Genomic DNA, 25,927 nt, shown 5'->3' with positions numbered 1-25,927 from the left:
TCATGGGGGGTGAGGAGAAGGGGTCAGAATAACTGGGGAAGGCTTCACAGCAGGAGGAAGACCCTGTAAAACACGAACTACTTGGACAGGGGAAGAAAGAACCCCGGAGGCGGGCAGCAGCATGAACACGGGCCCGGAGGCAGGAATGAGGACGGCGTGTGGCAAGGCCACGGCCACAGCAGGACCAGAGCCCGGGCCCGGGAGACACCCAGGAGCTAAGGATGCAGAGGGGCCCTGGGGACGCAGCAGAGGCGGCCCGAAAGCCTTGATGGGCTTCTCCACACGGTGCCTTTTCTGATGCTGAAGAAAGCTGGGATACCACTTGAAGGCTTTTCGACACATCTTACACTCATAGGGCTTCTCTCCAGTGTGAACTCTCTGATGCTGAATGGAGGTGATCTTCTGGGTGAACGCCTTCCCACACTCCTTACACTTATAGAGCTTCTCCCCAGTGTGTAACCTCTGGTGCTGGGTCAAGGCAGTGTTGGAACTCAGACCTTTGCCACACTCCTTACATTTATAGAGCTTCTCCCCCGTGTGGATCCTCTGATGCTGGGTCAAGGCAGTTTTGGAACTCAGACCTTTGCCACACTCCTTACATTCATAGGGTCCTTTGCCAATGTGATTTTTCTCATGTACGATACAGTTCTGGCTGGACTTGAAAGCTTTGCCACACTCCTTGCACTTGAAGGGCTTTTCCCCAGTGTGCCTACTCTGATGCCGAAGGAGCTGTGAGTTATATCGGAAGATCTTCCCACATTCTTTGCATTTGTAGAACTTCATGCCACCTCGAAGTATCAGATTGGGGTTCAGATTGATAGTCTGCCACACTGCCTTGCTTTCAAAATCCAAGCGCTGAGACCCGTTCGTGAGAGGCCCTCCCACGGGCCTGCCGTGGGCCTCTGTGCCCTCGGAGGCTTGCTGCTCTACCGCTGGCTCTTCTGTCTTGATGCCCCTCTCACCACCTGACCAAAGAAACCACAAGGTTCCTCGTTACTGAACTGGAAGGGAAACGGGATGCAGTGGTCCTGGTTTTCTCTTGTAGGATGCGATATTCCAAAAATATCCCATGAGATGGTTATGAGCTTCCATAAAGGAGGATGAAAGAGACAAAGAAAAACAACAGCATAAACTGGACAAGCGACGACACTGCAGTCCAGGAAGTGCCTCTTATAAGGAAGGGCTGGGCAATGAACCAGGGCAGGTGGGGTGGGCAAGTGAGAGCTTCAAGAGTGGGAAGGAAAGGAAGCAGGAGGGGAAAAAAGAGCAAAAAAAAGGATGGGTGAGGTAAGATGGATCAGCACGAAATGCGGACAGGCTTCAAAAGAGAGAGAGGGAGACCCCCCAAGGAGGGAAAAGACATCGGTGAGATGAAGGGGAGCAGCTGAGAAGCCCAGAAACACAAACAGAGAAACGATGGATCCCAATGCCCCACCTGAAGCCAGGAAACCACCCCCAATTTTGAATTCTAAATAACAGCCTGACAATTCTACTTTTAATTATTTCATATAATATTCTAGGATAAAAGATTATTTATTTCAGAAAGTCAGTGGGAATACAAGTTGATTGGAGAACTGTAGGCCACCGTGGTTTTACTGCTAAAGAAACCACTTTTTACAGTATCACAATATGTGTGAGAAGTGAGGCCTGGAAAGTTTCTTCCTAAAGAAAAGAAAAGTGAATTCTTTCAGTCACATCCGACTCTGCGACCACACGGACTGTAGCCTGCCAGGCTCCTCCATCCATGGGACTTTTCAGGCAAGAATACTGGAGTGGGTTGCCATTTCCTTCTCCAGGGGATCTTCCCAACCAAGGGATTAAACCTAGGTCTCCCACATTGCAGGCAGATTCTTTACCATCTGAGCCACCTGGGAATGAGTAAAGAAGACCCAAATAATTACAGCCTCCCAGGACTAACTCATCAGCAAAGATTCCAGGAAATTTTAGGGTAAGTGGGTGTGTGTGTTCGGTGTGGAAATGGGGCAGTATTCTTGCCCTTTCCTCTATGGCCCCATTTAAAACAAATTCATTGTAAACCACAACATTATGGCATCAGGAACTTTAAAATACTAAAAATGATATAAACACTAAAAAGGAAAATAAAATCATAGCTGTGGTACAAATCAATCAGTTTGATGCACAGAATCACACCTTCTTATAAAGTATGGCTGAAACCCTGCCATGAAAACTGTCCTTACAGGTTTGGGACAGGAACTCAATACAGGTCAGAGGGTCAGCTACAGGGAGCTTTGCTCTCCACTGCAGAAGAAACATTTCCAGTAAACCAGGAAGGCGAAACCAGAAGGTGCTAAGGACCCTTACTCACCTGGACAGATGCCTCTCAAATCCTCTGTTTCCCAGGGATCGGGGTCCCACGGAGCTTCCCCTCTCTCCAGCTGGGAGATCAGATCAGGTCTGGGGAATGGAGACACTACTCCAACAAGAAGAGAGACAGACAAGTTGAGGGGAGACATCCAGAGCTGTTACTGAGATCCCTTGCCCACCCCAACGCAGGCAAGTTGAGTTGGGGGGAGAAGAGGACTGCCTGGGGGACCAATGAGCCACACAGGGGTTCTGAGGAAGGGGTTCAAACTGCACTCCATGGCAAGATCAGGGAGACAGTGATTCTCCCCAGGGAGAAAGTGCAAGTTCGCCTTGACTCAGAAGAAAGGACATCCCCTCAGGAAGGATGAATGTACTGATATCCTGGGAGGCTCCTGCACACAGGAGAGGGCCCGCATCCACAACATTACAAGGACAGAAGAATTGAGGTTACCTGGGGGCACCCCAAGAGTCCTTTCCCTCAGGGTCCAAAACCACGCTCTTCCCTGGGAAGGAATAAAGTCCAACTTCAAAGCCAAGGGGAACCTGGGATTTCCCCACCCAGCATCTCCACAGAACCCTAAGGACTACTAGAAGTAGTCCTTAGAACTCCCAAGACATCTGAGGAAGATATCAGCTATCAGAGGGCCACTGAGAGACCTTACCGAGGGAAGCCACATTTGCGTAATTCTCCAGCATCACCTCCCTGTACAGGGCCCTCTGCGCAGAGTCCAGACTGGCCCATTGGTTCTGAGTGAAGTACACGGCCACGTCCTCAAAGGTCACTGGCTCCTGAAACAACAGGTTCCTGCTCAGGCTCTGAGTGAGGGCCGGAGGGGGCCAGTGTGAGCTTCAGGGAAGAAATGGACCTGCCAAGGTCTGTGACTCTGAGCCCCGTGGAAGGTCTGTTCTATGGACAAAAGCACTGGTTCCCACCTTCAAATGTGGATCACCAAGGCTGTCCTATCTGCTCAGCTCTGCGGCTCTAAACCTCAAAGCCTGGCATCAGGGCCTCTCCAGGCTGTAACTGTATCAACCTCTTATGTTCCTGTCTCCATGGAGCTGTCTCTCTAGCATCGGCTGCCCTGACACACCATAGTAAAAGTTGCTCAGCTGTGTCTTTGCAACCCCATGGACTGTAGCCTGCCAGGCTCCTCTGTCCACGGAATTCTCCAAGCCAGAATACTGGAGTCATAGCCATTCCTTTCTCCAGGGGATCTTCCCAACCCAGAGATCAAGGCCAGGTCTCCTGCACTGGAGGTGGATTGTTTACCATCTGAGCCCCCAGGGAAGCCCAAGAATACTGGAGTGGGTAGTCTGTTCTTTCTCCATCAGATCTTCCTGACCCAGGAATCGAACCAGGGTCTCCTGCATTGCAGGCAGATTCTTTACCAGCTGAGTTACCAGGGAAGTCTGAGGTACCCATAATCTGTCACCTTACTCTCTGTACGCCAACTACTCTCCCCGTCTCTGCTCAGCGAAAATACACGTGTACAACCACATATGTTCCCCGCCCTAGTTTCTCTCTAGCCTTCTCCACCAGCTTCCACTACATACAGAGAAGCCACTCCTTTGAAATAGTCCCACTACAGCTACACATTTAAAACAATGAAATTAGAACTTTAACACCATCTACAAAAAGAAACTCAAAATAGATTAAATAAATGTAAGACCAGATACTATAAAACTCTTAGAGGAAAATATAGGCAGAACACTCTGAAATAAATCACAGCAATATCTTTTTCAATTCTTCTCCCAGAGTAATGGAAAGAAGAAAATGAGGCCTAATTATACTCAAAAGCCTTTGCACAGAAAAACCCAGAGTGGGAGAAAATATCGGCAAGCAATATTACCAATAAGGGATTAATCTCCCAAATTTACAAACAGCTCATGTATTCAATATAAAAAAAAACAAAAACCGAATCACAAATGAGCAGAAGATCTAAACAGACATCTCCAAGGAAGACATACACATGGCCAAGAAGCACATGAAAAGATGCAACTCAAAACTACAATGAGGTATCACAATGATCAGAAGAGCCATCATCTAAAAATCTACCAACAATAAATGCTGGAGAGGGTGTGTGGTGAAAAGAGAACCTCCCTATACTGCTGATGGGAAAGTAAAACTGATACAGACTTTGTGGAGAAGAGTACAGAGGTTCCTTAAAAAACTAAAAATAGGAATGTTCAGGAAATCCAAGATGGTGGAGGCATAAATGGACAAGGTGTACTTCTCTCTCCATGGATTCATCAGGAATATAACTTCAGACACAGATGATCTTGCGGAACACCAGCTGAGAGCGAGCAGGAGTACCTGATCACCAGAAAAGTATATATAAAACCATGCAAACTCTGTAGGACAAAAGAAGTAGGGGGAAAAAGAGGAGTGTGATGAGGACTGCACCTGGAGGTGAACTGAAGAAAAGGTGAGATCCCACATTGAGGCAACCGTTTGGAACAGAGGAGAAACATTTGAGGCTGATGGGACAGTGAAGCAACTGATCTGTGATTATCTGAATGGAATGCGAATCACACGGACAATCCTTGCTGCAGCCATATGTACCCTGAACAGGGATGCTGTGTAACTTCAGTGGCTCAGTTAATCCAAATTTTTGCGACCCCATGGACTGCAGCACGCCATGCTTCCCCATCCATCACCAACTCCTGGAGCTTACTCAAACTCATATCCATCAAGCTGGTGAGCCATCCAACCATCTCGTCCTCTGTTGTCCCCTTCTCCTCCTGCCTTCAATCTTTCCCAGCATCAGGGTCTTTTCCAATGGGTCAGTTCTTCCCATCAGGTGGCCAAAGTACTGCAGCCTCAGCTTGAGCATCAGTCCTTCAAATGAACATTCAGGACTGATTTCCTTTAGGATGGATTGGTTGGATCTGCTTGAAGTCCAAGGGACGCTCAAGAGTCTTCTCCAACACCACAGTTCAAAAGCATCAATTCTTTGGCGCTCATCTTTCTTTATGGTCCAACTCTCACCTCCATACATGACAACTGGAAAAATGGCTTTGACTAGATGGACCTTTGTCAGCAAAGTAATGTCTCTGCTTTTTAATATGCCGTCTAGGTTGGTCATAGCTTCTCTTCCAAGGAGCAAGTGTCTTTTAATTTCATGACAGCAGTCACCATCTGCAGTGATTTTGGAGCCCCCCAAAATAAAGTCTGTCACTGTTTCCATTGTTTCCCCATCTATTTGCCATGAAGTGATGGGAACTGTACAAAAAAGATCTTCAAGACCCAGATAATCACGATGGTGTGATCACTCACCTAGAGCCAGACATCCTGGAATGTGAAGTCAAGTGGGCCTTAGAAAGCATCACTACAAACAAAGCTAGTGGAGGTGATGGAATTCCAGTGGAGCTATTTCAAATCCTAGAAGATGATGCTGTGAAAGTGCTGCACTCAGTATGCCAGCATATTTGGAAAACTCAGCAGTGGCCACAGGACTGGAAAAGGGTCAGTTTTCATTCCAATTCCAAAGAAAGGCAATGACAAAGAATGCTCAAACTACTGCACAATTGCACTCATCTCACGGTAGTAAACTAATGCTCAAAATTCTCCAAGCCAGGCTTCAGCCATACAGGAACCATGAACTTCTAGATGTTCAAGCTGGTTTTAGGAAAGGCAGAGGAACCAGAGAGCAAATTGCCAACATCCACTGGATCATGGAAAAAGGAAGAGAGTGCCAGAAAAACATCCATTTTTGCTTTATTGACTATGCCAACGCCTTTGACTGTGTGGATCAAAATAAACTGTGGAAAATTCTGAAAGAGATGGGAATACCAGACCACCTGATCTGCCTCTTGAGAAACCTATATGCAGGTCAGGAAGCAACAGTTCGAACTGGACATGGAACAACAGACTGGTTCCAAACAGGAAAAGGAGTACGTCAAGGCTGTATATTGTCACCCTGCTTATTTAACTTATACGCAGTGTACATCATGAGAAACGCTGGACTGGATGAAGCACAAGCTGGAATCAAGATTGCCAGGAGAAATATCAATAACCTCAGCTATGCAGATGACACCACCCTTATGGCAGAAAGTGAAGACGAACTAAAAAGCCTCTTGATGAAAGTGAAAGAGGAAAGTGAAAAAGTTGGCTTAAAGCTCAACACTCAGAAAAAGAAGATCATGGCATCCGGTCCCATCACTTCATGGGAAATAGATGGGCAAACAGTGGAAACAGTGTCAGACTTTATTTTTGGGGGGGTCCAAAATCACTGCAGATGGTGACTGCAGCCATGAAATTAAAAGACGCTTACTCCTTGGAAGAAAAGTTATGACCAACCTAGATAGCATATTCAAAAGCAGAGATATTACTTTGACAACTAAGGTCCGTCTAGTCAAGGCTATGGTTTTTCCAGTGGTCATGTATGGTTGTGAGAGTTAGACTGTGAAGAAAGCTGAGCGCCGAAGAATTGATGCCTTTGAACTGTGGTGTTGGAGAAGACTCTTGAGAGTCCCTTGGACTGCAATGAGATCCAACCAGTCCATCCTAAAGGAGACCAGTCCTCGGTATTCATTCAAAGGACTGATGCTGAGGCTGAAACTCCAGTACTTTGGCCACCTCATGTGAAGAGTTGACTCACTGGAAAAGACCCTGATGCTGGGAGGGATTGGGGGCAGGAGGAAATGGGGATGACAGAGAATGAGATGGCTTGATGGCATCACCAACTCGATGCACATGAGTCTGGGTGAACTCTGGGAGTTGGTGACGGACAGGGAGGCCTGGAGTGCTGAGATTCATGGGGTCACAAAGAGTCGGACATGACTGAGCGACTGAGCTGAACTGACGGGACCAGATGCCATGGTCTTACTTTTCTGAATGTTGAGTTTTAAGCCAGCTTTTTCACACTGCTCTTTCACTTTCATCAAGAGGTTTCATCTCTAGTTCTTCTTCGCTTTCTGCCATAAGGGTGGTGTCATCTTTGTATCTGAGGTTATTGATATTTCTCCCGGCAATCTTGATTCAACCTTGTGCTTCATCCAGCCCAGCATTTTGCATGATGTACTCTGCATATAAATAAGCAGGGTGACAATATACAGCTTTGACGTATTCCTTTCCCAATTTGGAACCATCTGATGTTCCATGTTCAGTTCTAATTGTTGCTTCTTGACCTGTACACAGACTTCTCAGGAGGCAGGTAAACTGGTATGGTATTCCCATCTCTTTAAGAATTTTCCAGTTTGTTGTGATCCACACAGTCAATAAAGCAGAAGTAGATGTTTTTCTGGAACTCTCTTGCTTTTTCAGTGATCCACTGGATGCTGACAATTATCTCTGGTATCTCTGCCTTTTGTAAATCCAGCTTGAAAATCTGGAAATTCACAGTTCACATACTGATGAAGCCTAGCTTGGAGAATTTCGAGCGTTACTTTGCTAACATGTGAGATGAGTGCACTTATGTGGTAGTTTGAACATTCTTTGGCATTGCCTTTCTTTGGGATTGGAATGAAAACTGACCTTTTCCAGTCCTGTGGCCACTGCTGAGGTTTCCAAATATGCTGGCATATTGAGTGCAGCACTTTCACAGCATCATCTTTTAGGATTTGAAATAGCTCCACTGGAATTCCATCACCTCCACTAGCTTTGTTTGTAGTGATACAATAAGGAGTTCATGATCTGAGCCACAGTCAGCTCCCGGTCTTGTTTTTGCTGACTGTATACAGTTTCTCCATCTTTGGCTGCAAAGAACATAATCAGTCTGATTTCGGTATTGATCATCTGGTGATGTCCATGTGCAGAGTCTTATCTTGTGTTATTGGAAGAGGGTGTTTTCTATGACCAGTGTGTTCTCTTGGCAAAACTCTGTTGGCCTTTGCCTTGCTTCATTTTCTACCCCAAGGTCAAAGTTGCCTGTTCCTCCTGGTATCTCTTGACTTCCTACATTTGCATTCTAGTCCCCTGTGATGAAGAGAACAACTTTTTTTGGTGTTACTTCTAGAAGGTCTTGTAGGTCATAGAACCATTCAGCTTCTTCAGCATTAGTGGTTGGGCACAGACTTGGATAACTGTGATATTGAATGGTTTGCCTTGGAAACAAACAGAGATCATTCTGTTGTTCTTGAGACTGCAGCCAAGTACTGCATTTCAGACTCTTTTGTTGACTATGAGGCGTACTCCATTTCTTGTAAGGGATTCTTGCCCACAGTAGTAGTTATAATGGTCATCTAAATTAAGTTCGCCCATTCCAGTCCATTTCAGTTCACTGATTCCTAAAATGTCGATCTTCACTCTTGCCTTCTCCTGTTTGACTACTTCCAGTTTACCTTGATTCATGGACCTAACATTCCAGGTTCCTATGGAATACTGTTTCTTTACAGATTCAGATTTTACTTCCACCACCAGTCACTTCCACAACTGGGCGTTGTTTTTGCTTTGGCTCAGACTCTTCATTCTTTCTGGAGCTTCTCCTTGGACAGGGACAGAATTCCCCTAGAAAGCATAGCACTGGGAGCTGGAGCTTAGCAATTTCAGAGCAATTCCAGGGCAGGGTCTACTACTGACTGCAGGGAGACGGCTGGAGTGGACATGAGGGAGGAGACTACAGTGGGAAATGCATGTGAAAGAAAGCCAGGCAAACATGGAGGCAGGGTGATACTGCTGAGTCACACACGGGGTGGAGCCGTCTCTATAGCCTCTCTCTCCCCACACATTCAACACTGGACAGATGAAAGACCCCAGAAAGGGTGGCCCTTTAAGCATCTGATGCTCTGAGCAACAGAGAAGAATCCCACCAGCGTGGCCCTTTGGTACCTGATGTACCAAACAACAGAGAAGCACCCCAGCCAGGGTGGCCCTTTAAGTGCGTGATGCACCAAGAAACAAAAATGAACCCCAAATGGTAGATCCTGTGAGTGCCTGACATGCCAGAATCAGAGAAGGACCCTAACCCAAAGGTCCTGTAAGTGTCTCAATGGGCCAAGGAAGAGAAGAACCAGCCAGAGGCCTGTGATCACCAGCTGCCAGAGGCTAGGAGACTCTAATAGGACCATAGCTCCTCCGTCTGAGACCGCTGGTGTCCCTGAATATGGAGCACTGCCAAAATTCCCATGATCTAAGCAAGCAGCTGTGCCACCTACATGCTCAGTCCTCACTGGGGTAGAGCTGGAGAAGCTAGAAAAAGCCTTACTAGCACCATGCCTCCTGTGACAATTGCCGCCAGCGCCCCTGCGTATCCGGGACTGCCAGGGTCCCCGTGATGCATGCTCTCTTGCCATCTCCTCACGCGAACCCCACTGGGACAGAGCAGCCAGAGGCTAGAAAAACCTTAAGAGCACCATCTGTCCTGCTGCCCTAGACAGTGGCTCCCCTGAGTATCTGAGACTTCCAGGGCTCCTGTGATCCAAGCAGCTACACCACCTACACACCCAGTCCTCCCCGGGGCAGACCCAGTTCCTCCAGGACAGCCTCAGGAGCAAACCCCTGTGGATGACTCACGCAGAGGTGGCGACAAAACCACAATTGAAACCCAGGGGCAGTGTGGCTAAGAAAAAGAACCCAAAACCTCCCCACCAGTGGTACAGGCTGCAGATTAAATCCACATAATCAACTAGGCAGATTTTGTGTCTATGGACTATACAAAAGGTCAATGAGAGGTCCCGCAAAAGAAAACACACTAGCATTGGCAGTTCCAGACACTGGAGGCAAGAACACGCTGGAGGAGGACCAGATTAGAGTCTGAGCTGCCCCCACAACAGATTCAGAGACCAGCCCAGTATTGGCGAGCATCCTAGGGAAAGGAGATGATCTGTGACTCACAGCAAGGGAAAGGACACTGATAGTTGAGATCAAAGAAAAAATTTATTCTTCTTATATTTTAATTTATATGGTAGTTGCTTCTGGATTTTTTTTTCTTTTCCTCTGTTGCTACAGTTTTTGATTTTATTAGTACTATTAAATTTATTCATGCTTTTGATAATTTATTTCCTTTAAATACACCTGACTTTATGCTGCCCTTTTGCAGTTTTGAGGGGATTTTCCCCTTAAAAAAATTTTTTTTAATTTATTATTATTTTCTACATACATTTTTGTCTGCTTTTCTTACTCCTTTCCTGTTGTTATTCTTTAATATATATCAATCTCCTTTAGCTACCTCTATTTAACTTTGCTTTTCTAGTCTTTTCTTCCTTTTCTCTCTTTTTCTCACCATGTTTATTAGTCTGTTTTGTTTTTGTTGCATTATTCCCCAGTTGGCACATTGCTTTGTTTTTCCTTTCCAGTTTATGCTTTAGTTAGTTTTGTTTTTAACTGGTTGATATCATTTTTGCTCTCCTTTGCTTGACGGATGAATATCTTCTTTTTTTTCGGACCGCTTTGGTTTTGTTTATGGGTGTGTATGTGTGTGTGTTGGTGAAGGAAATGGCAACCCACTCCAGTATTCTTGCCTGGAGAATCCCCATGGACAGGAGCCTGGTGGGCTACAGTCCATGGGCTCGCAAGAATCGGACACAACTTAGCGAGTACACCACCACCACCACTGTGTGTGTATGTATTCCATTACTGTGGTTACCATTTGCCTTATTTTGTATTTGCCATTTGTCTGGGGTTTGCACTTTGTCTCTTGTTTTAGTGTGCTTGTTGTAATACCCTTTAACACGAAAACAAACCACCTGTGGAATTCCACACCTGTGGAATTTCAGTTCCCAGGTCAGAGATCTGGCCCTGAGCCTTTGAAGTGGGAGCACTGACAGCAAGACTCTAGACTGCCAGAAAACTCCTAACCCCAAGGAGTATTAATTAGAGAACTCCCACAAAGGCCTCCACCTGTATACAAGACCCAGCATCACCCAACTGCCAACAGCCAGTGCAGGATGCCTCACCCAAACAAACAAGACAAAAACACAAACCCAGTCACCAGCAGACAAGATTACAACCTCATACAGCCCTGCCCACCAGAGGAAAAAAAAACTTACCTCCTACCACCAAAGCACAAGCACAAGTCACACCCAACAGAAGCCTACACAAACCACTGGACCAACCTTACCCACCAAGGGCAGAAACCAAAAGGAAGAAGGAATTTGACCTCAAAACCTGAGAAAAGGAGACCTCAAACACAGTAAGGTTAAGAAAAAAAAAATGAAAAGGCAGAGAAGTACTGCACAAATGAAGGAACAAACTAGAAACACACAAGACCAACTAAACAAAGAGGAAATGGGCAAACTACCTGAAAAAGAATTCAGAATAATGATAACAAAGATGTTCCAAAACCTAGAAAACAGAATGAAGAAAATGCAAGAAGCAATCAATACAATTAACACAAGTAAAATGGACACAGAAGAAATAAAGAATAAACAGAGATGAATAACACAATTACTTAACTTAAAAATACTCTAGAAGGAACCAACAGTAGATTAATGGAAGCAGAAGAACAAATAAGTGAGATGGAAGATAGAATGGTGGAAGTAACTGCTGAAAAGCAGAATAAAAGAAAAAGAATGAAAAGAATTGAGGATAGCCTGGAACCTCTGGGACAACATTAAATGCATCAACATTCGAGTTATAGGGGTCCCAGAGGAAGAAGAGAAAAAGAAAGACACTGAAAAAATTTTGAAGACATTATAGTTGAAAACTTCCCCAGTATGGGAAAGGAAATAGTTAATCAAGCCAAGAAGTGTAGAGAGCCCCATATAGGAAAAACCAAAGGAGAAACACGTTGAGACACATACTAATCAAGCTGACAAAGATAAACACAAAGAAAGAATATTAACAGCAGCAAGGGAAAAGCGATAAGTAACATATAAGGGAAAACTCATACGATTAACAGAGATCTTTCAGTGGAAACTCGCAGGCCAGAGGGGATGGCAGGATACATTTGAAGTACTGAAAGAAAATGTCTACAACCAAAATTGCTCTACCCAGCAAGGATCTCATTCTAAATCAATGGAGAAATCAAATGCTTTACAGACAAGCAAAAGTTAACAGAATTTAGCTTCACCAAACCAGCTTTACAAAAAATATTAAAGGGACATATATAAGCAACAAACACAAGAGAAAGGAAAGACTTATAAAACAAACCCAAAACAATTAAATGTTTTAATTCACATTTTTAAAATCTCAATAGGAACATATACATCAATAATTACTTTTAAATGTGAATGGATTAAACACACCAACCAAAAGATACAGACTGGCTGAATGGAAACAAAAACAAGATCCATATATATGCTGTCTACAATAGACCCACTTCAGACCTAAAGATACATATAGACTGAAAGTAAAACGATGAAAAAAGATACTCCATGCAAATGGAAATCAAAAGAAAGCTGGAGTAGTGATTCTCAATGTCAGACAAAACAGACATTAAAATAAAGAATATTACAAGAGGTAAAGAAGGACACTACATAATGATCAAGGAATCAATCCAAGAAGACATTAAGATTGTAAATATCTATGCACCCAACATGAGTGTCTTGCCCCTGAGTGTACAGGGGTCTCCAGCAGAGGCATGGGTCAGTGGTGGCCCACTGCATGCCTGGGAGCACTGAGTATGCCTGCACAAGATCTTCTGAAGGAGCTCCCCATTATCTTCATTACTTCCATCATAGTTTGGCCTCAGGTCAAACAGGGAGGGAACACAGCCACTCAGGAACATAAAATTGGACTGAAGATTTGCTGGGCAGGGCCCCGCCCATCAGAGCAAGACCCAGTTTCCCACTTAGTCAGTTTCTCCCATGAATCTTCCATTAGCCTCTTATACTTATCCATCAGAGGGCAGTTCAGTTCAGTCTCAGTCCTGTCTGACTCTTTGCAACTCCATGGACAGCAGCACGCCAGGCTTCCCTGTCCATCACCAACTCCCAGAGCTTATTCAAACTCACGTCCATCAAGTCAGTGATGCCATCCAACCTTCTCATCCTCTGTCTTCCCCTTCTCCTGCCTTCAATCTTTCCCAGCATCAGGGTCTCTTCAATGAGTCAGTTCTTCGCGTCAGGTGGCCAAAGGATTGGAGCTTCATCTTCAACATCAGTCCTTCCAATGAATAATCAGGAATGATTTCCTTTAGGATTGGCTGGTTTGATCTCCTTGCAGTCCAAGACACTCTCAAGAGTCTTCTCCAATACCACAGTTCCTGGGTCTGGAATATCCCCTGGAGAAAGAAATGGCAACCTTCTCCAGTATTCTTGCCTGGAGAATCCCATGGACAGCAGAGCCTGGCAGGCTACAGTCCACGGATAGCAAGAGTTGGACATGACTTAGCGACTACACCACCACCACCACAGTTCGAAAGTATCACTTCTTCGGCGCTCAGCTTTCTTCATGGTCCAACTCTCATATCCATACAGGACTACCAGGAAAACCATAGCTTTGACTAGACGGACCTTTGTTGGCAAAGTAATGTCTCTGCTTTTTAATATGCTGTCTAGATTGGTCACAGCTTTTCTTCCAAAGAGCGAGCATCTTTTCATTGCACGGCTGTAGTCACCATCTGCAGTGATTCTAGAGTGGAAAAAAATAAAATCTCTCACTGTTTCCATTGTTTCCCCATCTATTTGCCATGAAGTGATGGGACAGACTGCCACATCAGAGGGCAGACAGAATGAAAACTACAATCACAGAAAACTAATCAAACTGATCACATGGATCACAGCCTTGTCTAATTCAATGGAACTATGAGCCATGCCATGTAGGGCTACCCAAGATGGATGGGTCATGGTGGAGAGTTCTGACAAAATGTGGTCCACTGGAGAAGGGAACGGCAAACCACTTCATATATTCTTGCCTTGAGAACCTCATGAACATTTGAAAAAGCGAAAAGATAGGACACTGAAAGATGAACTCCCCAGATCGGTAGGTGCCCAATATGCTACTGGAGAACAGTGGAGAAATAACTCCAGAAAGAATGAAGAGATAGAATCAAAGTAAAAACAACACCCAGTTGTGGATGTGACTGGTGATGGAAGTAAAGTCCGGTGCTGTAAAGAAACAGTATTCCAAAAAACAAAAGAAAGAAACAGTATTCCATAGGAACCTGGAATGTTAGGTCCATGAATCAAGGTAAACTGGAAGTAGTCAAACAGGAGAAGGCAAGAGTGAAGATCGACATTTTAGGAATCAGTGAACTGAAATGGACTGGAATGGGCGAACTTAATTCAGATGACCATTATAACTACTACTGTGGGCAAGAATCCCTTAGAAGAAATAGCGTACCCCTCACAGTCAACAAAAGAGTCTGAAATGCAGTACTTGGCTGCAGTCTCAAGAACAACAGAATGATCTCTGTTTGTTTCCAAGGCAAACCATTCAATATCAGTTATCCAAGTCTGTGCCCCAACCACTAATGTCGAAGAAGCTGAATGGTTCTGTGAAGACCTACAGGACCTTCTAGAAGTAACACCAAAAAAAGTTGTTCTCTTCATCACAGGGGACTAGAATGCAAATGTAGGAAGTCAAGAGATACCAGGAGGAACAGGCAACTTTGACCTTGGGGTAGAAAATGAAGCAAGGCAAAGGCCAACAGAGTTTTGCCAAGAGAACACACTGGTCATAGAAAACACCCTCTTCCAATAACACAAGATAAGACTCTGCACATGGACATCACCAGGTCAATACCGAAATCAGACTGATTATGTTCTTTGCAGCCAAAGATGGAGAAACTGTATACAGCCAGCAAAAACAAGACCAGGAGCTGACTGTGGCTCAGATCATGAACTCCTTATTGCAAAATTCAGGCTTAAATTGAAGAAAGTAGGGAAAACCACTTTTTTTCACTCTTGAAAAAGAAAGTTCCAGAAAAACATCTACTTCTGCTTTATTGACTGTGTCAAAGCCTTTGACTGTGTGGATCACAACAAACTGGAAAATTCTTAAAGAGATGGGAATACCATACCAGTTTACCTGCCTCCTAAGAAATCTGTGTACAGGTCAAGAAGCAACAGTTAGAACTGAACATGAAACATCAGATGGTTCCAAATTGGGAAAGGAATACGTCAAAGCTGTATATTGTCACCCTGCTTATTTATATGCAGAGTACATCATGCAAAATGCTGGGCTGGATGAAGCACAGGTTGAATCAAGACTGCTGGGAGAAATATCAATAACCTCAAATACAAAGATGACACCACCCTTAAGGCAGAAAGTGAAGAGGAACTAAAGATGAAACCTCTTGATGAAAGTAAAAGAGCAGTGTGAAAAAGCTGGCTTAAAACTCAACATTCAGAAAAGTAAGATCATGGCATCCAGTCCCATCACTTCATGGCAAATAGATGGGGAAACAATGGAAACAGTGACAGACTTTATTTTGGGAGGCTCCAAAATCACTGCAGATGATGAATGCAGCCATGAAATTAGAAGATACTTGCTCCTTGAAAGAAAAGCTATGACCAACCTAAGCACATATTAAAAAGCAGAGACATTACTTTGCTGACAAAGGTCCAGCTAGTCAAAGCTATGGTTTTTCCAGTTGTCATGTATCCTGTTGTCATGTATGGAGGTGAGAGTTGGACCAGTCCTGAATATTCATTGGACAGACTGATGCTGAAGCTGAAACTCCAATACTCTGGCCACCTGATGCAAAGAACTGCCTCACTGGAAAAGATCCCGATGCTGGGAAAGATTGAAGGCGGGAGAACAAGGGGACAAGAGAGGATGAGATGGTTGGATGGCATCACTGACTCAATAGACATGAGTTCTAATAAGCTCCAGGAGTTTTTGATTGACAAGAAAGCCTGGCGAGCTGCAGTCCATGGGGCAGCAAATGCTGGACACAACTAGGAACTGAACTGAACTGAACCCAACACAGGAGCACCTCAATACATAAGGCAAATAATAACAGACTTAAAAAGGAAATTGATAGCAACACAATAATAGTAGGGGACTTTAACACCCTCTTACACCAATGGACAGATCATCAAAACAGAAAATAAGGAAACACAAACCTTAAATGAAATATTAGACTAAATGAACCTAATTGATATCTTGAGAACTTTCCACCCAAATGCAAAGAATACACTTTCTTCTGAAGTGTATATGGAACATTCCCCAAGAGAGACCACATCCTGGGTTCCAGATCAAACCTCAGTAAATTCAAAAAAATTGAAATCATATCAAGCATCTTTTCTGACCAAACTCTATGAGACTAGATATAAATTACAGGGGAAAAAACCTGTAACGAAAAACACAAACATGGAGATTAAACAATAAGCTTCTATATAACAGGTTACTGAAGAGATCAAAAAATTCCTAGAAACAAATGACAATGAAAACACAACAACTCAAAACCTATGGGATACAGCAAAAGCAGTTCTAAGAGGGACTTTTATAGCAATACAATCCCACCTCAAGAAACAGTAAAACATGGAATAGACAACCTAACTTTACACCTAAAACAACGGGAAAAAGAACAACAACAACAACAAAAAAACCCAAAGTTAGGAGAAGGAAAGAAATCTTTATGATTTTATGATCTTTATGATTGGAGCAGAAATAAATAAAAAAGAAATGAAGGAAGTAATAGTAAAGATTAATAAAACTAAAAGCTGGTTCTTTGAGAAAATAAGCAAAACTAACAAACCATTAGCCAGACTCATCAAGAATAAAAGGGAGAAGAATCAAATCAACAAAATTAGAAATGAAAAAAGTAGAGGTTACAACAGACAACACAGACACACAAAGGAGCATAAGAGACTATTACGAGCAACTATATGCCAATAAGGGCTTCCCTTGTGGCTCAGATGGTAAAGAATCCACCTGCAACGTGGGAGACCTGGGTTCAGTCCCTGGGTTGGGAAGATCGCCTGGAGAAGGGAAAGGCTACCCACTCCAATATTCTGGCCTGGAGAGTTCCATGGACTGTATAGTCCATGACATCACAAAGATTCGACATGACTCAGAGACTTTCACTTAGCTTCACTGCATATGCCAATAAAATGGACAACCTGGAAGAAATGGATAGATTCTTAGAAAAGTTCACTCTCGAAGACTTAACCAGGAAGAAGTAGAAATTATGAATAAGCCAATTACAAGCACTAAAATAGAAACTGTAATAAAAAATCTCCCCCAAAACAAAAGCCCAGGGCCAGATGGCTTCACAGGTGAATTCTATCAAACATTTAAAGAAGAACTAATCCCTAACCTTCTAAAACTCCTCCAAAAATTGCAGAGGAAGGAACACTTCCAAACTCATTCTACGAGTTCACCCTCACCCTGATACCAAAAACCAGACAAAGAAAACCCCAAAAAGGAAAATTATAGGCCAATATCACTGATGAACATAGATGCAAATTCTAGCAAACAGAATTCAACACCACATTAAAAAGATCATACACCATGATCAAGTCAGGTTTATCCCAGGGATACAAGGGTTCTTTAATATATGCAAATCAATCAATGTGATACACCATATTAACAAATTGAAAGATAAAAATCTTAAGATAATCTCAATAGATGCAGAAAAAGCTCTCAACAAAATTCAACACCCATTTATGATAAAAAAAAACTCTTCAAAAAATGGCCATAGAAGGAACCTATCTGAACATAAAGCCCATGTATGATAAACCCACAGCAAACATTCTTCTCAATGGTGAAAAAAACGAAAGCATGCCCCCTAAGATCAGGAACAAAACAAGGGTGCCCACTCTCACCACTATTACTCAACATAGTTTTGGAAGTGCTAGCTATGGCAATCAGAGAAGAAAAAGAAATAAAAGTAATCCAGATTGGAAAAGAAGAAGTAAAACTCTGTTTGCAGATGACATGATACTATACATAGAAAACCCTAAAGATACTATCAGTGAACTGAATAAAGTGGTAGGATACAAAATCAATACACAGAAATCACTTGCATTTCTACATACTAACAAAGAAATATTAGAAAGAGAAATTAAAGAATCAATCCCATTTACCATTGCAATAAAAAAAATAAATACGTAGGGACAAACCTACCTAAGGAGACAAAAGAGCTGTATAAAGAAAACTGTAAGACACTGAGGAAAGAAATCAAAGATGACATAAACAGATGGAGAGATATTCCATGTTCCTGGGTCGAAAGAATCAATATTGTGAAAATGATTATACTACCAGATGTAACCCACAGATGCAAAGCAATCCCTATCAAATTATAAATGGCATTTTCCCCACTAGAACAAAATATCTCACAATTCATAAAGAAACACAAATGATTCCGAATAGCCAAAGCAATTTGGAGGAAGAATGGAACTGGAGGAATCAACCTTCCTCGCTTCAGACTATACTACAAAGCTGTAGTCATCAGAACAGTATGGTACTGGCACAAAAAACAGAAATATAGACCAATGGAACAAGATAGAAATCCCAGAGATAAATCTATGCACCTATGGATACCTTATTTTTGACAAAGGAAGCAAGAATATACAATGGGGCAACGACAGTCTTTTCAATAAGTGCTGCTGGGAAAACTGGACAGCTATGTGTAAAAGAATGAAACTAGAACACTTCCTAACGCCATACACAAAGATAAACTCAAAATGGATTAAAGACCTAAATGTAAGACTAGAAACTATAAAACTCCTGAAGGAAAACATAGACAGGACACTCTATGGCATAAATCACAGCAAAATCCTCTATGACCCATCTCCTAGAGTAATGGAAATAAAAACAAACAAGTGGGACCTAATTAAACTTAAAAGCTTTTGCACAGCAAAGGAAACTATAAACACGGTGAAGAAACAACCCTCAAAATGGGGGGAAAAAACAGCAAATGCAACAACTGACAAAGGATTAATTACCAAAATATACAACCAGCTTATACCACTCAATACCAGAAAAACAAACAACTCTATGAAAACATGAGCAAAAGACCTAAACAGACATTTCTCCAAAGAAGATATACAGACGGCTAATAAACACATGAAAGGTGCTCAACATTGCTCACTGCATTAGAGAAATCCAAATCAAAACTACAATGAGATCTCATTTCACACCGGTCAGAATGGTTACCATAAAAAAATCAACAAACAATAAATGCTGGAAAGGGTGTGGAGAAAAGGGAACCCTCTTGCACTGTTGGTGGGAATGCAAATTGATACAGCCACTATGGAGAACAGTATGAAGATTCCTCACAAAACTAGAAATAAAATTATCATATGACCCAGCAATACCAATACTAAGCATATATCCTGAGGAAACCAAAACTGAAAAAGACACATGTAACCCAATGTTCGTTGCAGCTCTATTTACAATAGCTAGGACATGGAAGTAATCTAGATGTCCATTGACAGATGAATGTATAAAGAAGCTGTGCTACATATATACAGTGGTTTATTACTCAGTCATAAATAGGAACACATCTGAGTCAGTCCTAATGAGGTGGATAAACCTAGACCTATTATACAGAGTGAAGTAAGGCAAAAAGAGAAAAACAATTACCATATACTATGCTTAAAAATGCAATCTAGAAAGATGGTACTGATGAAACTATTTGCAGAGAAGCAGTGGAGACACAGACTTTGAGAACAGACTTATGGACATGGCTGGGGGCAGGAGAGGAGGAGAGATTGGGAGGTATGGAGGGAGTAATACGGAAACATACACTACCATATGTAAAACATATAGCCAACGGGAATTTGCTGTATGACTCAGAGAACTCAAACTGCGGCTCTGTAACAACCTAGAGGGGTGGGATGAGGAGGGAGGTGGGAGGGATGGTCAAGTGGGAGGGAACATGGGTAAACCTATGGCTGACTCATGTTGATGTTTGGCAGAAACCAATGCAATACTGTAAAGCAATTATCCTTCAATCAAAAATAAATAAATTTTTTAAAAAGATTGGAGAAGGCACATAAATATAGGAAAGCAACATAAATATCTTTGCTTGCAGATGAAATAGCTATCTTTTTTAAAAATATCCAAGACCCGAGACAATGAAAAACATTTAAAACTGACAGAATAATTCATTAAGTTACCTAGATATAGGATAAACCAAAATGATTAGTTGTATCACCGTAAATAGTCAAAAAACAAAACGGGAGAAAATAAGATGCCATTCATATGAAAAGAGCTAAGAACAGACCCAACAAAAACCTGTAAAACCAAGATGAAGAAAACTAAACATCTATTAAATAAAAGAGGAACTGAATAAATTATAATATACAGTGTTTCTAAATGGGAAGAATCAAACTTGTAAAGAAGTCAATCCCAAATTTTTCCTACAATTCCAATAAAATCAACTTCTTCACCAAAAAAAAAAAAAAATCAATGAGATTTATGCAGCAGTTGAGGTTCATTTAAAGTCATCTGAAAAAAAAGTAACACATCATAGAGCTGAGAAGGTTTTGAAGGAAATACATTTTTGAAAGAAAAGATGAGGGGGAATTAAACACTACCTTAAAAGGACAATACTTCAAGGAAATGAGAATACAAGTCACAGATAGTGAGAAAACATTTAAAGAGACGTACATAATAAAGGATTATTATCCCAAATACACAAAGAACTCTAAAAACTCAACAGGAAAATGAACCCAATGAAAAAGTGCGCAAAAGACCCGAACAGAAATGTCACCAAAGAAGTTATACAGATGGCAAACAAGTGTACTAAAAGATACTCTACAACTTATGTGTTCAGGAAAATGCAAATTAAAACAATGAGATATCCCAACAAACCTACTAGAATGACCAAAATCTGAAACACTACCACCGCTAAACACTGGTGAGGATGTGGAGCAACACGAACTCTCATTCACTGCTGGTGAAAATCCAAACTGGTCCAGTCACTTTGGAAGACAGTTTAACAGCTCCTTACAAAACTAGAATAAACAAATTCTAACCATATGATCCATCAATCATACTCCTTGGTATCTTCCCAATGAGCTAAAAACTTATGGCCACACAAAAACAAGCACAAAGACGTTTATAGCAGCTTTATTCACAACTGCCAAAACTTGGAAGCAAACAAATGGTCCTTCAGTAGGTGAATAAATTGTGGTACAATCAATGGAGTATTATAGAGCGCTAAAAAGAAAACAAGCTATCAAGCCATGAAGTCACACAGGAACCTGAAATGAATACTACTGAGTGAGTGAAACCAACATGAAAAGGTAGGATGCCAACTACACAGAATTGTGGAAAAAGCAAAAAGATCAACAGTTGCCAGGGAGGGAGGGCAGGACACAGGATTTTTAGAGCCTGTGAAAAGACACTGTATGATATGATAATAGTAAATACACATCATTTATACACATGTAACCACAGAATGTACAACACCAAGAATGAACCCTAGTGCAAGTTATGGACTCTGGGTGACTATGTCAATGTAGGTTCATCAGTTGAATTCATGTACCACTCTGATAATGGGCTATCGACGTATGGGGGCAGAAAGCATTTGGGGACTCTGTGCTTTCTGTGCAATTATGCAATGAACCTAAAATTTCTCACTGGAAAAAAAAAGAGTCTACTAAAAGAAAGATGAGAGAGCAGGGAGAGCAATACTTAACCTCTTACCTGGACTGTAGCAACCTCCTAACTGACTCACACTCTTGCATCAAACTCACCACTATGGGCCAAAAATCGTTTTGATATGTAAATCCATCCCTTTCACATGTCCTGCTTAAAATTGTTTAGGGTCTTCCTACTGAACTCAGAAGTGAAACCAGAATCTTCACCAAAACAGGTGCTTAATTGTCCCACCTCACAATGAACTACTTCCTCTAACCTCTGTCTCTAGAATACACCCAGCTTTCTCCCCTACCTCAGGGCTGACACATTTGCTATACTCGCTGGAAAAGTTCAGCTTTGGCTCTCTCTCCAGTAGTTCTCCAGCCTATTTTTACTTCTTTCATGAGGTCTCCAGCTCATGTGACCACTTCCATGAGGGATTCCCTGACGACCAGCTTCAAAGGGAGCTTCTTTGAGGCTTCTCAAATTTGAGAGGATGCATAAGAATCACCCACAGAACTTGCTACAAGATTCCTGACCCGACCTACCCTCCTCCCCAGTATGATTACTGATCTAGGGTCGCACCTAGCAATTTGCAATTTTAATAAGCACCCAAGTGATGCTGATGCTGCCCATCTGTGGACCTCACTGCTAGGAAGCACTGTACTTGAGCAACAGGTACTTATGATACCAACTTACTTGTTTTTGGTAAAGTACCCTCCATGAGAAAGGAGAACTTGTCTGCATTATTCAGCACTATGTGCCTAGTCTGAAAGCATATATGCAAAGAACAATGCAGGCCTCTCTGGGATACACCTACTATTTGTGGAGCAATCTCTTCAACTGAGAATTTTTCTCAAGCGGTTTCTCACCTCGCAACCTAATTTTATTTTTTGCTAATCCCATATTCCTAATTTATCCTCCACCCCCAACATGCTTCCCTTTAGGCAAAGTTGTTTTCTGTATTTATGCAAACAACTTTTATTTGTAGAATATCTCAAATGATCTCGATTTTCACGTTCTGGGGAAGTTTCTTGACACGGGTGCCCCCTTTTCTACTTAAAACTTATATATCCAAACTCTTCACTCTACACACAAGACTCTTACCTCCTCCACCACGTATTTACAACCTTAGCCCTGGGGATGGACTCAAGAGGGAAACCAAAGCCTCGCCAAGTTAGGCCTTTTCGGTCCCTTCCTAATGACCTGATAGCTAATGTGACTTTTAAGACTGAAATGAAGGTAGGCTCACCTGAGGCCAAGTGGTTTGGAGCATGGCTGATGTCCCCTGGCTCTGTGCACTCCTCCCGCTTTGGAAAAGCAAGAACCTTAAAAGCTAAGAGAAGAAGAGCCATGAGCGCAACGGTCCCTTTTCTACATCATCACCCACAACCGCCCAGTCTTCCATCTCATTTCCAGCATTGGCAGGAGTCTACCAGCCTTCCAGGGGCTGATGGCCCCCACCTCCTCATGAATTGGTCTAGCTGGCATTCGGGACAATCCACCACCTGCCTCTTCTGCCCAAGAGCGCTCCTGGGACCAGTCACACCGAGCGGACCGAGACACACATGGCGAACTCGGCCCCTACAGTGCTGAGTCTGAACAAACTTAGAAACCTAATAAAGTGCTTATGGGGACCACGTCATTGACTCCCAGAAGTGCCTATGGAGAGGAGACAAGGGTGGCTTGATTTGGATTGAGTAAAATATTCAGGGTCACAAGAGCTATCAGGGGACGGGAGACCCTAAGAGGCTCTCCACCCAAGCAAGCAGGAGACCCCAAACATCAGATACTTCAGTACCGGCCACGGGGATCTGTTGGGCCAACTTCTTTTAAACAAAGAGGATCACGCCTCGGTGGCAAAGGTCTGGACCGGGACTCTAGGAGGCACCGCAGCCATCTCTGCGGCTTCTGTGAGGCCGAGACGCCGGGGCATCCGGTCAGAGAGAAGCGAATTCAGGGGCAGCGTGCTGACGAGGCGCTAAGGAAAACGAGGAAGCCGGCGCCGGACGAGACTGGCAGGAAAAGCTCGCCAGAACCTACCCTCTTCCCCTCCGAACCCCAAGAAGCACTCTCACAGCCCACACAGAAACGAGCACTGGCGCCCAGCGCATTTCTGGGCAGCGCATTTCGGTGGTCCAGGCGGCGCGACCTCACGTGACCCGCAGGGGCGGGCTTCTGGCCGGCACTTGCCCGTGACGTCACTAGTGGGCGCCGTTACGCAGCGCTAGGGGCTGGTCCCTCCACCCTTGTGCTCCAACCGCTGAGCCGACTAGGGGCGGCGTGTCGCGGCACTGTTGACGCCTTAATCTATTCAGATCTTGGCCTCTGGGCGCAGGCGGGGCCGCAGTTAACGGACAGCTTCATCAGCTGTTTGCCTCATTTTCTCCGTGGGTCATCTGGAGTCTGGGCTGCGCAGTTTGGGGAGAGTGACTCTTGCTGTGTCATCTCTCAGACGCCCACGCCAGGGATCGTGCTTATGTCCTAGGCCGGGCAGCCCTTAGGAAAACCATGGTTTCTATCTACCTTTTTCAAGCCCTCTCCCTTCCTAGGACCTAGGTGTGTGGGGGACGTTTTAGGATAGAACTAGACCCACTCCTATTTGGACAACGGTGTACCAGTCCACCAGGCCCCTCTGACCATGGTATTCTCCAGGCAAGAATACTGAAGTTAGTAGCTGTTTCCTCCTCAAGGGGGATCTTTCACACCCAGGGATCAGACCCACATCTCCTGCATTTGCAGGCTGATTCTTCACCACTGATCTGCCTGGGAAACCGGTTCAAACTGCTGAATGGTTTCAGTCCTGAGGACTGCCCTGGGGTCCCTGGTCTATGCCAATTGTGGTTGCCATTCAAGGTAACTGAGGTACATACATTGCTCCAAATGTGCCCAGGCGACCTGGGTCCTGTGTCCACACCACTGTGGGAGAATTGGAAATGGGAAGAGTAGTGCCCGCCATTTCTGTGGCCAAATGTGTATGGGTTGAGAGCATCAACTAGCTAGTTCCAGAAACCTGGCTGTACCACTTGATAACTGGGGGATCAGCAGCAAGTTGCTTTGCCTGTTTCATTTTCTGTTATATGGGGGTACCCCCCACAAAGGGCTATTAATAATAAATGAAGGCTAATAATTAAATGAATTCAGATTGGCAAAGTATTTACAGTGGTGCCTGGCACAAAATAAGTCCTTGAGAGTCTGTTCTGTTTTGTAACTATGTTGTTTTTAGAGATACAAGTCCTACTGGGGCTCCAACCTGTGGCACAGTTTAGGGAAACAGCGATTAGCATTTATTCTTAGAGCCCTTTCCCACCATATAACTGTATGTGTGTTCCAGGCCCATCTTGGAGAAATTCAGCATCACTATCCAGAAAGGTTTAATTACAAAGGCATCTTGTAGTTAGTGTAACTACATGACAGAGGCCCTGAATAGAAACTGAACCAGGAATGGCTTCTCTTCTGTGACCACAGGTATTGCAGTATCAGGGACTCCTCCTCTGCTGTTTCAAATGCCACATGATGGGACCTTTTGTGCTCAGTTGCTCAGTCATGTCTGACTCTTTGCGACCCTTGGACTGTAGCCCACCAGGTTCCTCTGTCCACAGGGTTCTCCAGGCAAGAATACTAGAGTGGGCTGCCATTTCCCCCTCCAGAGAATCTTCCCGACCCAGGGATCAAACCCATGTCTCTTATGTCTCCTGAATTGGCAGGCAGATTCTTTACCACTATTGCCACCTAGGAAGCCCTATGATGGGGGCCTTTCATACACTGTATACTCAGATTCTCTTGCAATTAAGCATCCGCTGCACATTGTCTCCAGCCCAGCTCCCTTTTGTAATCTGCCTGGCTCCACAGCCCACTGCCTCTGCTGCACTGCTCAGTCCTCCTGTATTTCCCCAACAACTGTCTGAAGTGCCTGATGTCATGTTATTGGCAGTCCTCCTCCTGTCCCTCCTAGATTCATGCTCTACTCATCTAGTGTCCCCAAGGTGACTTCCAAAATCTAAATTCCACGGCTGCCAAAGACAGGAGTGAACCATTGGCAGAGGCAGCCTGCCTGTTGGTGGACTTCCTCTGTAGAAACTGATGTGGATTTCTAGCTCCCAGAAAATTTTACTGGTAGATGCTTCCACCTCAAGCAGTTGCATGGATCTTCTGAAAATCATGTTCTCTCTGTGGAACAGAACAATTACACCAAAGAAGTTTTCACATTGTTACGAAAGTTCTAGGACCCACCACAGATTC

The 25,927-nt window shown here is 43.5% G+C and overlaps 1 protein-coding gene across 2 annotated transcripts; it reads right to left on the bottom strand.

Moving 5' to 3' along the window:
- On the bottom strand, positions 1 to 23,804 carry LOC138087588 (zinc finger protein 621-like). Of its 2 annotated transcripts, none has more exons than XM_068982824.1 (5): positions 23,729 to 23,804; positions 22,938 to 23,021; positions 2,988 to 3,114; positions 2,327 to 2,431; positions 1 to 965 (listed from the first exon to the last, which is right to left on the bottom strand). In XM_068982824.1, exons 2-5 carry the CDS (start codon positions 22,959 to 22,961, stop codon positions 1 to 3), a joined length of 1,221 nt encoding a protein of 406 aa, XP_068838925.1. In that variant the 5' UTR covers positions 22,962 to 23,021; positions 23,729 to 23,804. The 2 variants fall into 2 exon arrangements, with proteins under 2 accessions (XP_068838925.1, XP_068838924.1); XM_068982823.1 differs by lacking the exon at positions 23,729 to 23,804 and adding an exon at positions 23,487 to 23,610.
- Positions 23,805 to 25,927: the final 2,123 nt, after the last annotated feature.

Source organism: Capricornis sumatraensis, chromosome 10, assembly GCF_032405125.1.
Source record: "Capricornis sumatraensis isolate serow.1 chromosome 10, serow.2, whole genome shotgun sequence".
NCBI classification, from domain to species: domain Eukaryota; kingdom Metazoa; phylum Chordata; class Mammalia; order Artiodactyla; family Bovidae; genus Capricornis; species Capricornis sumatraensis.
This window is presented reverse-complemented; position numbering and strand designations above follow the sequence as displayed.